Raw genomic sequence first — 12,658 nt, 5'->3', positions numbered from 1 at the left:
TAAATAATAGTTATATTTAATTTTTTTTATTTTTTTTTATAATAATTAAAAAAATTAATTATTTTTTTAATTTATTTTTTATTTTTATAAAATATAATAAATATTTTTATAATTTTTTAAAATTAATATTATTATTTTTTTAATTAAATTAATTATTTATTTTATTTATATCCATTTCTTTAAATTTTAAAAAAATAATTAAAAAAATTATTAATATTTTTTATAAAAATAAAATTATTTAATTATTTTCTTTAATTATCATGAAAATTTTAAATGTAAACGGATAAAGTAAGTACAATAATAAGCTGTACTGTTCTCCCAGCAGAGCTGGGACCATTCTATATCCGTCATCTTCCAACTAATCGCATAATACAAACAAAATACAAACAAACTCATCAACTAAGCCTCCATTATTTTATAAGATTCGATTTTCTCTCTCTCTCTCTCTCTTTTTTAACCAACTTGGATTTACCAAATACTTTGTTTATATAAAGATTAATCACCTCTTCATTGATATCATATTTTAATTATTAGATCAATTATTACATTATTGATTTCGTACTGCATTATTGATGTAACATTAATAGTTAACTTATATTAAAAGATTATGAATAGATCATGGATGTTGATTATTATAAATAAATATTATATTTATCTTCATAATTACCCAATTTCTCGTTGCTAATTACTAGTTTTATCTCTACTAAAAAGTTGTCGGATTTTGGTTTCCCAACCTTTCAAATTCTGAAAAGTTTGGGACTGAAAAATGAAATGAATCATGGACATTGTTTGCTTCAAAATAACCAATTTTTTGAGAAATTCAATTTTAAAAAAATAGATTTATAGGGAATTTACTTAATAAAAATATAATATAAATGTATTTGTTTATAAATTAACTTATCAAGAAATGATTTGTTTACAATTTACAAAAGACAATGATTTAATATAATTTAAAATGTATAAATTAATAAATTATATTATATTTAATTAGGAAAGTGCAATTCTTCAAGTTTCTCTTAAGTTATTTATATTACACCTTTAACCAAAAAAAAAAAAAGTTAATTATATTACACAAAAGACATGATCTTGCAAAGTAGAAAGTGAAACAATTAGGATTCATATTTCTAACAACCAAGGTTCATAGGTTTGCATGGCCAATTATATTCCATGCAACAAAAAGGGTTTGTGGTATGCTTTTCCATTACTAGGGCTGAGCAGTATTCAGTTTGAACCCATTAGTTCGCAGTGCCTCTCTCTCACTCACTCTCGCTTCACATCTTCATTGATCATCGATAAAACCCTTCATTGACTCAATTCCTTGTCGTCGGCCATCTTCCTTCTTGCTTGCAATCAGTATGTGAAGACCTAAGGTCTTGCTTCGATCATCAATAGTCTCTTCATTCTTCGGTAAGTTAATTAAAAATCTGCTTATACTTATACATTTAGGGATTTTATTTGAAATTGATTTAGGGATTTCATTTTAGTTAAAATTGATTTAGGGATTTTAGTTGATATTAGTTTTAGTTGAAGAAGAAGAAAATAGGTGTGTTTGTCCTGATATCAAAGGTTCCTCTCTAGTGCAGAGCGGAGTAAATAGGAGTGTTGTAGAAACATGGGAGCTGTTTCTTGGCGCTGATGGAGACCTTTTGTCATTGTTTATGAGTTCTCATGCTCTCTACTATGATCTACGTATACTACCCTTATTGCTTTATTTGCATAGGAATTTCATGTATTATATATTTAATTTTGTTAATTAATGTAAAATCAGATTATAGATAGGGAAAAATCAAGTTCAAAAAGGGAAAAATCATGTTCAAATAGAGAAAAATCAGGTCCAAATAAAAAGTAAAAATCAAGTCCAAATTAAAAATCCCATTAAAGCCCAAAACCGACTGAACCGAACCGAATCGAAATAGTTCTGTTTGATTTTTTATATATTTCGATTCGGTTCAGTTTTTTATATATAAAAATTCGGTTTATTCGATTTTATCAGTTCGGTTCGGTTCGAACCGAATGTTCAGCCTTATCTATTACCACTAAAAATTATTCATTTTGTTTAGAAATTATAATGAATAGTTTCCGCAAAAAAATTGTTATATTTGATTTTAATTAATAGTTTCAATATTTAAATTCATTTCAAAATGAAATAAAATTTATTTCAAAATCTACTTATTATTACTCAGATACTTCATGAATTTAGTTAATTTTATATATTTTAAATAATAAATTATATAAAATATATTTTTATTAATACTTTGTATTCTAAAATTTAAATAATGATATAAAATATTTAATTTTTTTTAATTAAAACATATAATATTTAAAATTGTAAATATTATTACAATATATTATATTTACTTAAATATTTATATAAATAAATTTGATGATAAATCTAATATATAAAATTTGATAATTCTACCGAAATTCAACATGCTATTGATTTCAGTAGGAATGAATATTAAAATGCCGACTTGTTACTATTCCTAATTTTGTTGGTTCTTTAAAAAGATCTTTCACTCTTAGAAATCTAAATCAAGTCTTAATCAAGTCTTAGTGGGCAACGATGGTTGGCTTTATTGCTTAAACCATATTCATTTGTCCTTGCTGAAACATGTTGCTCTACTTAATTAATGAGCAATTGTTAGATATTTTGATTATTAATTTATTAATTAATTATTTGGTTGTTCATCTTTACTGCTCATTGGTATCTTTATTATAAGCTTTTTTTTTTCTACATTTAATTAATAAAAATATCTTTGGCTTATGAAAATAAAAAAGAAAAGGTTTTTTTTTTTTTTTTCCCACAAGCTTTACATAAAGCTTGGGATTAAAAAAAAAAAGAAAAAGAAAAAGAAAAACCATTAAAATAGTGTAAAATTAGGCCAACAAACATTATGAAAATCTAAAACATGATAAGTCTAATTAAATTCAAGGTGAATATTAATATTAATGTTAGTATATGTAGGGGTGTGGGAAAATTGGTATGGCCGTAGTGGCTTGTCATGATATTAATCAAGTAATATTTTTGTAACTATGAGCTATGAAGGAAGTCTTTGATGTGGTGTTGACTAAAGGGCTTGCCATGGCGAGCTAAAAAATTAAGTCAACAGGATTTAAAAAATATTTTGCTTAATTTAAAGAAATAATATTTTATATAATAATAAATTATTTATTATTATATAATAATATAATAATGTATATGAAATTTTAATATAATTGAGTAAAAAAGAAAATAGTTTTTTAAAATATTAAATTCTTGCTATATATAATCTTAAATTTATAATTATACTTAACAGAATTTTCATTTATTGAAAGCGTTATATTATCGTTTTATTATTAATGTTGTTAAAAACCACATATATATATATATATAATTAAAAAATTATTTAACAATTGATCTCTAATTCGATTTCAAATTGAATTTTTATAATCTTCATTGAAAAAATATCATTTCAATAGAATGATAAAATATAAATTGTAAAAGAAAAAAAAGAAAATTTTACCTTACGAAATTAAATTTGTTCACCATTTCTATTGACATAAAAATTAAAAGGAAAGAAAGATAAAGCCAGTTAATGGAAAATGAGAGAAAAGAATAGAAAAAGAGAAAAAAAATGGTGATTATGTGAATATGATATGATATGAAAAAAGAGGAGTGATGAAAGTTAAAAAATAAAAAATGGTCATTTTGTGAAATATTCTGGGAATATAATCTAATGATATAATCTTATCCATCATCGTGCAGCCCCAAAAGGCGAAATGACTTCAATAATCAGTTAAAAAATAATAATAAAAAAAATGATTACAATTCACTCCACTTTGTAATTAGTAATCCTCGTCTACGGAGTAATGGTTTTTTGTTTAAAAAAAAATTGACAATTCCTCAATAAATATCATAATATAATTATAATATAATCTTCTTATGAAAGTAAAAAATATAAATATAAATGATTGAAAATTTTTGTTCAGATATTATCTGAAAAAAAAAATTTTTAAATAATAATATACTATTTTAGATGATAAAGAAAATCTTTTGAAATGTTATCTTTTCAGAAATTTATTATTTTTATAACCCGTAAAAGAGTTTAAATTTTTAAATTTTAATAAAAAAACAAGTCACAATATCAAATTCTATTAATGAAATTTTATTACTCGAATTTAAATTTTTAAAATCTCAAGCTAAAAAGAGTTAATAATTCACACTATATTTGAATTACAGGGTAATAATGAGAGAGTGTGATTAAGATATTGGAGAGAAAATTTTATATTTCTTTTTATTGAATATAAATATAAGGAGATAAACTTATATTTATTCTAAAAAAAACACAAATTAAAGTGTTTAATAAAAAAATGATAAAGAAAAAAAAATCGATCCAGATCTCATTGGTGAACACGCAGCGAGTAGATTTAAAGGGAAAAAAAATATAAAGAAAAATTATGGAGTAATGATTAATAAAAAGAAAAATTATTATTTAGTCATTATATTTTAATAAAATTAATTAATTAATTTTAATATTTAAAAAAATATAATATTTAGTTCTTGTAAAAATTTTTGTCAAATTATTTAATTTTTTCATTAAATTTTTCATTACTCATACTATTTATATTACTATTTAATTTTTTTATTTTAAAAAATTTAATTAATTAATTTCTGTATTTTAAAAAATATTATTATTTAGTCATTCTATTTTAGTGAAATTAATTAATTAATTTATATATTTTAAAAAATATATTATTAGATAAAAATAAAAATTTTATTATGTGGGGACTAAATCTTAATTTATATTTTTTAAAAATTTTTAATTTTTGAACAATATTTTTATGTTTTCTCAACTTAAAAATAATTTTTTTAATTATTTAAAAATTTAAAGAAATTGATTAACTTTTTTGTGTAGATAACTTACACTTTTTTTATTGATAGATAAAAAAAAAGGAGAATAAGAGAGAGAAAAGTGTGAGTATAGAGAAAAAAAAAAATGAAAAGAGAAATAAGAAAGAATAATAAAGAAATAAGGGAGATAAAATTAAAATAGTTTAAATATAAAAAAATTATGAAATTAAATAATTAATAGAATCAAATTACAGGAACTATTTAATATTTTTTTTAAAATATATAGATTAATTAATTAATTAATTTTATTAAAATAAAAAAATTAAATAATAAGTTAACTATTATTGATAAAAGAAAAATTATATATATATATATATCTTAATATTACATCTTTTTTATTGGATTATTCAAATATTTGATTAAAAAAATAATATAACACAAATATAAACTCTAACTGACTATAAATGGCACACTAAACTAAGCCTTTTGCTTGGCAAATTTATTGAAATCATAAACCCATGTTCTTTTTGTGAGAATAACCCATAAATAACATGTGTTTCTGTGTATATCCTTTTTTATTTTTTAAATCGCTACTGCTTTGTTGGATTGTATATTATGTCTTCATATTTTTTTTTTTGGTCTTGTTGTGCTGAACTTTTGGCAGCTTTTTCATTTGGCAGTTTTTTGCATTAGGAGGCCCATCAATCAGGGTTTAATTAAACATTTTTACTTGAGTTTTTTCTACCCTCATTTTAATAAAATATTTTACATACTTAAAAAATAATATATATATATATATATATATTACTAATAATTTATATTTTTTAATAATAATTTAAAAAATTTAATTTTGTTTATTAAAATATAATTTATACAAAAAATTTTAAATATTATTAAAAAATATGTATTTTATATTTAATTGACTTTTTATATAAACAACTTTTAATAATATGTATCTAACACAAAATTAGAAGCAGATGTGAATATTATTTTTTAAATCATAATTCATTTTAATAACAAATTGCATATTTAAAAATATTATATTTATTGCCATCCTTACCCTCGAAGGAACGAATAGTGTAAACTCTGAACAACTGTGTTGAAAAAATCAACATATGGACAAAAAAGTACCATTTCTACTCGGTATAAATCAGCAAGCCATGCCGCCTGCCAAGCACCACGGCTTTTTTTCATCTATCTTCTAAGCAAGGAAAGATATATATATGTATATATATATATATATTCCTGATAAGAAATATTGGTTTCATGCGTTATCTTGGAATGATGTTGATGCTGCTGCTCATTCCTGATTTTTCTTATCAGAATTCCATGAGTTGAACTAGTTTATCTAACCAAGAAGCTTCACTTCTTTATCTTGTAATATCTTTGGTCCACTTACAGTTTTAGTTGCAGAGTTATGGGAAGGACTCCATGTTGCAATGCAGACGGTCTAAAGAAAGGTGCATGGACAGCTGATGAGGACCAAAAACTCATCGCATACATTCAAGAACACGGCGAAGGAGGCTGGCGAACCTTGCCTCAGAAAGCTGGTATCAGATTTTTAATTTACTATTCTTCGTTAATTAATTATGTTCTCCTTTCCAAGAATTGCTCTTTGTATTATATTTCACCCAAAGATCCAAAATTTTCCTATTCATTCTTGGAGCTAGGCATAATGTGATCCTACAAAAACAAGATTCTCCAGGATCTGTCTCACAATGTGAGATCCCACCGCTTGTGTTCTAAATTGTTCTGTTGGTTACTTGTGGATATGGAATAGGTCTCCAGAGATGTGGAAAGAGCTGCAGACTGAGATGGGCTAATTATCTTAGGCCTGATATTAAGAGAGGAGAGTTCAGTACAGAAGAGGAGCAAAAGATCATTCAACTCCATGCTTCACTGGGGAACAGGTGAAGTAATAATTTTCAAATATTTTTTATCTCCTTCAATAATTTCAGCAATCAATTTATAAATTATTATAATTTTATTAGTTTTATTTTTTTATTGAGTGGTTTTAATTATAAAAAAAATTTAGTATTTTTTTGGCACAAATCACCCAACCCGATACTCAAAGTTCACTGGCCTGATTAATCTAGATTTACACAAGACAGACTCATAAAGAGGGCAAAGTACTCTCTCTCAAATTTTTTAAAGATGCTTCATATCAAAAACTTTAACTTGAGACCATCGATTAAAGAAAAAAGGATTCTTAAAAATTTAATATTTTAATTACATATAGGTTATCCATCAACAAATTAAGGCAATTTTTTTATATAAAAAAAGAAGTTTTCATGACAAAGCCTACTCTCATGACCTGGCTTAAGAATTGAATAAATAAATTAATTAATAACAAAAAATTGCTAATTTTCTAATGAGACAAGTCTTTTGAATTCATGCAGACAAGGAAAAGATATATATATATTTATGCTGACATGACCTTTTCTATTTTAAATATAAATTTGACCGTCATTAAAAACACAATTAATTCTATTTTACAAAATTACAACTCTCCTTATCATTATTTTTTTTTGCCCTTTTCACAATAAAATCCAATAATGCTATACTGGCAAATTGCTGTTCCTAATTATTGGGCTAATTATTGAGCATCATATGACCTTATCGCCAGGTGGTCAGCTATAGCTAGGCATCTCCCAAACCGAACGGACAACGAGATCAAGAATTATTGGAACACACATCTCAAGAAACGATTAGCCGAGACGGGTATTGATCCCGTGACTCACAAGCCAGTTGGTCCCTCTTCCACCCCAACCGCTACCGCTATTAGCAGCTGTAGCGCTGCCCACATGTCTCCACAATCTGAACTTGCCCAACCTACTTTAAGGCCTGCAGCTTCGGCTTCAACTCAAGCCCAGCTGCTCAACAGACTAGCAGCTAAGCTGGCGCCATCAAAATGCCTCCAGGCAATAAAAACAAGCCAGAATCTTGTTCAGGTCTTGTCCACAGAAGCTGAAAAAGATGTTGTGGACGTTAGTATCAGCACCCCAGACATGCCAAAGAGGCCTATTTCTAGTACTTCTGCTCGACTGCTAAACACAATGGCCCGTAGACTTACGACGCCATTACACTGCCTTAACACGTTAAAATCTATCCTTTCGGGCTCTTCGGATGATCAATCTGCAGGTAATAAAGTTATTGAGCCTTATCATGACTTTATGCATCGTTCTGCATCTGCTTCAAGCCTTTCAGAGGCTGCCTCTGATATGTCAAGATCCAATGCCATATCCACCCATGATTTTTCACCGTTAATGGAGTCTTTTGATCTTGACATGCTTAAAGATTGGAACGGGGTGAGTGACGGCGGTGTTTCGAGCACTAGCATGGGTGACACCTATAGCAGCTGCTGGGAGTCTCCGGTGTCTCCCCTCAATAATTTTATCAAGAATAATAATGCAGCATCGACATTTTCTGGTAGTGAATCAATAGGTGAAGTTAACGATGCATTGATCACAGCGAGAACGTATGACAGAGAGATGACATTTGGACACACACAATACGATTATTATTTCCTGGATGGCTTCTCCAATTTTTGTATTAATGGCGTTTCTAGTTGCAGTGAAGATTCACATGAAGGCAAGGTTTTCGAAGATGCTACATATTCTTGGAATAACGACCCATTTATTGAGAATTATCAACTTCCGGATTTGGATATCTTTTGAGTTGGTGTAATATGTTCCTAGTTTTAGCTTCTCTTACTTCAATTTTGTGTAGTGTAGATAAATAAATATCCCACCTTTTGACTCGGTTGAGAAAATAAAATTTTGTAAGATACATGAAAATCCATCCCAATATCACTTTCTCTCTCAACATAATAATAATAATAATAATAATAATAATAATAATAATAATAATAATAATAATAATAATAATAATGTAATTAGCGAAAGGAAAGCAGCTACCTAGTCTGGCTCGGCTAAATACTAAAGTTATGATGTCTTTGTCAATATTTATTTATTTATTTTATATTTAAATAATTATATTTAAATAATTTTATATTTTATAAAATATTAAATAATTTTATATTTATAATTATTTAAATATAAAATACTAATAATAATTCATAATAAACAATATGATATACTAAATTCTTAAATTTTTATATTATAGTCAATAATTTTTTAAAAAAATTATATTTATTTATAGTAATATTTTTTGATGTCCCAAAATATGTCTAAGAATGAGGTGAATTGGACTTAAAATAATATTTTAATTCTTGCTCAAAACCTTTGAAAAATTACAGTTTAGTTCAACCTAATTTTTCTACTGTAAAATATGTGTAATACTACTCAAATAATTAATTGATACAGAGTTTGCTCATAATCATTCAGTATACTGATAAAACAGAATATATTGGCACTTAGTAAAAATTTCAATAATCTGAATAAAATTACAAGATAAAGAAAGCGAAGCGATGTAATATATCGATTGGCAGATATAACAGTAGGCAAATTATATCAGATATCAGTAAATTCAACAGTAAACAGAATTTTTCAGTTTGCAGCAGTGTTGACAGTAAACAATATCAATTCTCAACTTAATAAAAATAATTCAACCAAAAATAAATATGCATAAATTTAAAGAGTCAGGGTTGAGAGAATTGAATACTGAATTTTATAGTGGTTCAGCCTAACAAGCCTACATCCACTCTCTTACATCCACTCTCTTAAATATCCAACTTTGAGTCTTCGCTTTATTGTTCTTCTCTTTTAAATACAAGAGATAAAAACCCTTTACAAATCTTCATACCAAAACTTTTACAAGTAGTTTCACACTTCTACCAAGTGTTATCTCAAACACTTTTCACAATCAAGCTTTAATAGGTGCTTATATGACCTCTCATAAATGCTAAGAATGTGTTTAAAACTCAATCTCACTCAATACAATATAATCTATAAAGAAAAGATGAGTAGGTAAGTCAATGATAAGCAATAAAAACAATCTGAGCACTTTGAATGAAAGCTTTAATGATCTTAAATGGTTAAGAACAATAGAGAAACTTTCATTAAGTGCAAAATAACCAAAGATAAGTGTATTTATAGCTTTGGATCATTTCTGATTGTTTGAGAACTCATTTGAATGTTATAATTTCAAATTTCAAGAAAATAGTCGTTATTTTGTCGTTTTCTACGATGTTGTGCAGAGTTGAGACATTAGCAAACTAATTAGCATACCAGAACCAGTAGCAAACCAGTTAGCATACCAGGAAAACTTTTCTGCATAACTTTAAAAACTTTAAAACTTTACACCAAATTATAATAAAATACTTTTAGGCCATTGATGATTCAAAAATAAGTTTTGAAAACTTAAGATAAGAATTTGAGGGATTAAAAATAAGTATCATTGACTTCTACTCCTCAAATCTTTTTACATATATTCCTAAATTCCTTAAACTATTTTCAAACTATATATACCTTTAATTTTGATCTTCAATGCAACTTGGAATGTAACCTTTTCTTTTTTTCTTTGTATTTGATTCATTTTGTGTTATTTTAGGATGTCATCCTTTATTTAAAACACAAGTTCATCATCAACTCTATGAATCTTTTTTATCCTTAGAGAAGCACAACACTTAAAACAAGGTTAGTTTGATTTTAGTTGAGTTTTTTTATCATCAAAATCTATGCTCCTTTGAACTCATAGGGTCAACATTTTTTAATAAATAAATAATTATAAAAATTCTTTTAAGATTTAAAAAAAATATAAAAAGTTTACTTTTATATGATTTAAAATAATTTGTTTGCAATAGATATATCGTGTAAAGTATAATTCAATTATAATTTATAGTATTCTCAAAAATTATATTTGATATTACAATAATCGAAAATAATAATAAAAGCCAAGTAATGGCAATAAGTAATCTTACTACCTGAACACTCAAAGAAGAAAATAACTCGTCTGACTATGCTAACAATCACTTGTAAAGATAAAGATCTCCGGATATCCATCTTAATCAGAGTCTCATCATATAAATAGTGAAATAGACTTTTAATACTACTCAAATATATAACTCCTAATCTTAATAGGAGGTTATATCAAAAGTCTATATAAGGGCATACTAACCAGTTTTCTATTTATCTTATTATTTAATTCTCATTATTAATTTAAACATTAGAACGATAGTCATCTAATTTATTTAGTGCTTTTTTTTATTGTAAATTCTATTCAATGTCTATTACACGCCAAAGAGAAGGATAATATCAATATTTAAGATAATTGTTTGAAAAAACATATGATAATCTATTTAGTATTTTATAAAATATATAATTATTGAAATACATACTAAATTATTATTTACAAATAAGTTAAAAATTTATCCGTAAATTTACCGTTTTGCTGTAACTCAAGAAGTTAGTTATAACTTACACAGGAAAAAAATATTATGGACAGAGATCACGTGTTTACTTTATTCTTTTCCTTGGCTCGTTTTACGCCGTTTATTCTCTGTAAGTGGACGGAACGCGTTCCCATGTGATATTGTGAACGCATGCCCATCCTTTTCCCACATCTTCCGGCCTGTTTCGCATCCAATTTTTGAAGGATAAAATTATATTTTTTTGATAAAAATATTATTTTAAATATTATTAAAAAATAATTTAAAAAAATAATTTTATTATTTTTATAATTAAAATTAATTAAATTTAATTTTTAATACTTTTTAAGTAACATAATAATGTCAAATAAGTATTTTCTTTTTTTTATTTTTTTTTTCAACATAATTTAATATATTTCCTTTAAATTTTTTAATATGCATATCTATTAAGATTTACCTAATATACCAATTTATATGAAAATTACAATTTAAAAGTTTCATATAAATTATTATTAAAATTGTAAAATTTATATCTCTAATAATAAATATATTTTGCAGGTGGTAGCAGCCTCAGTAAAAGCCAAAACAAGTCTGAATAATACGGTCAACACTTCCATCAAGTGGAGAGTTTGGCAACGATAGTACTCTGTACTCCACAGTCCACGAACATATAGTCAAATTATGATTTTTTTTTTTAACATTTCAAATCAATGATCAACTATAATTCAATTTTTTTTAATTGCTATTAGAGTTATTACTTAATATTTTTTAATTATAAAAATTTTTAAATAATAAAATAATTTTAAAAATTTTGTCATGAGTCTCATATTAAAAAAATAATAATAAAAAACTCAAACGACTCATAAAAATGAAAGATCAATTAATTAATAAATTAATTATAATTTTTTTTGGTAGATAATTAATTATAATTAATTATAATTTTTTAATAATGATTTTTTAAGTTGGAATATGCACATCTTACACTTCACTTCATGAATTATTATCTCGATTCATTCATTCTTTCAACTCAATTCAATAATATGTAATAATTATTAATTGTTTTATTCATACTCTATCATCGAATTTGGACAACAAATTCACAATAATTTTCATGAATGAATATGATTAAGACACGTGACACAGATAACATACTGAACAAGTTGTGGCATGTCGTTTCCTATGGTCTTGTAAGTCTCCTTCTCAAAACAAAATAAGCAATTATGAGGCTATGACAAGTGAACGATTTCTTGCAGCCTCTCCATTTTTAGCTATTAAGAAAACCACCATATGCATTAATTAATTGCCAAGGCCAAGAGTCGGAACACATTGATAAACAGGGGCGGAGGGAGGGGGGACTGGGGTGCCTTGCCCCCATTTTTTTTTAATTTTCTCTCAATATATATATATATATATATATATACACACGAAGAAAAATTATTTTATTTTAGATAAAATTATTTTATTTTAATTATTGACCTCAAAAAATAATTATATTATCT

General features: G+C 25.4%; 1 protein-coding gene across 1 annotated transcript; it reads left to right on the top strand.

Moving 5' to 3' along the window:
- The first annotated feature begins 6,025 nt into the window (after nucleotides 1-6,025).
- LOC110636863 (transcription factor MYB29-like) lies at nucleotides 6,026-8,638 on the top strand. Its single transcript, XM_021786723.2, has 3 exons — nucleotides 6,026-6,381; nucleotides 6,612-6,741; nucleotides 7,458-8,638. Exons 1-3 carry the CDS (start codon nucleotides 6,249-6,251, stop codon nucleotides 8,506-8,508), a joined length of 1,314 nt encoding a protein of 437 aa, XP_021642415.2. The 5' UTR covers nucleotides 6,026-6,248; the 3' UTR covers nucleotides 8,509-8,638.
- The last annotated feature ends 4,020 nt before the right edge of the window (nucleotides 8,639-12,658 follow it).

This window comes from Hevea brasiliensis, chromosome 13, assembly GCF_030052815.1.
Source record: "Hevea brasiliensis isolate MT/VB/25A 57/8 chromosome 13, ASM3005281v1, whole genome shotgun sequence".
Lineage (NCBI taxonomy): Eukaryota > Viridiplantae > Streptophyta > Magnoliopsida > Malpighiales > Euphorbiaceae > Hevea > Hevea brasiliensis.
This window is presented reverse-complemented; position numbering and strand designations above follow the sequence as displayed.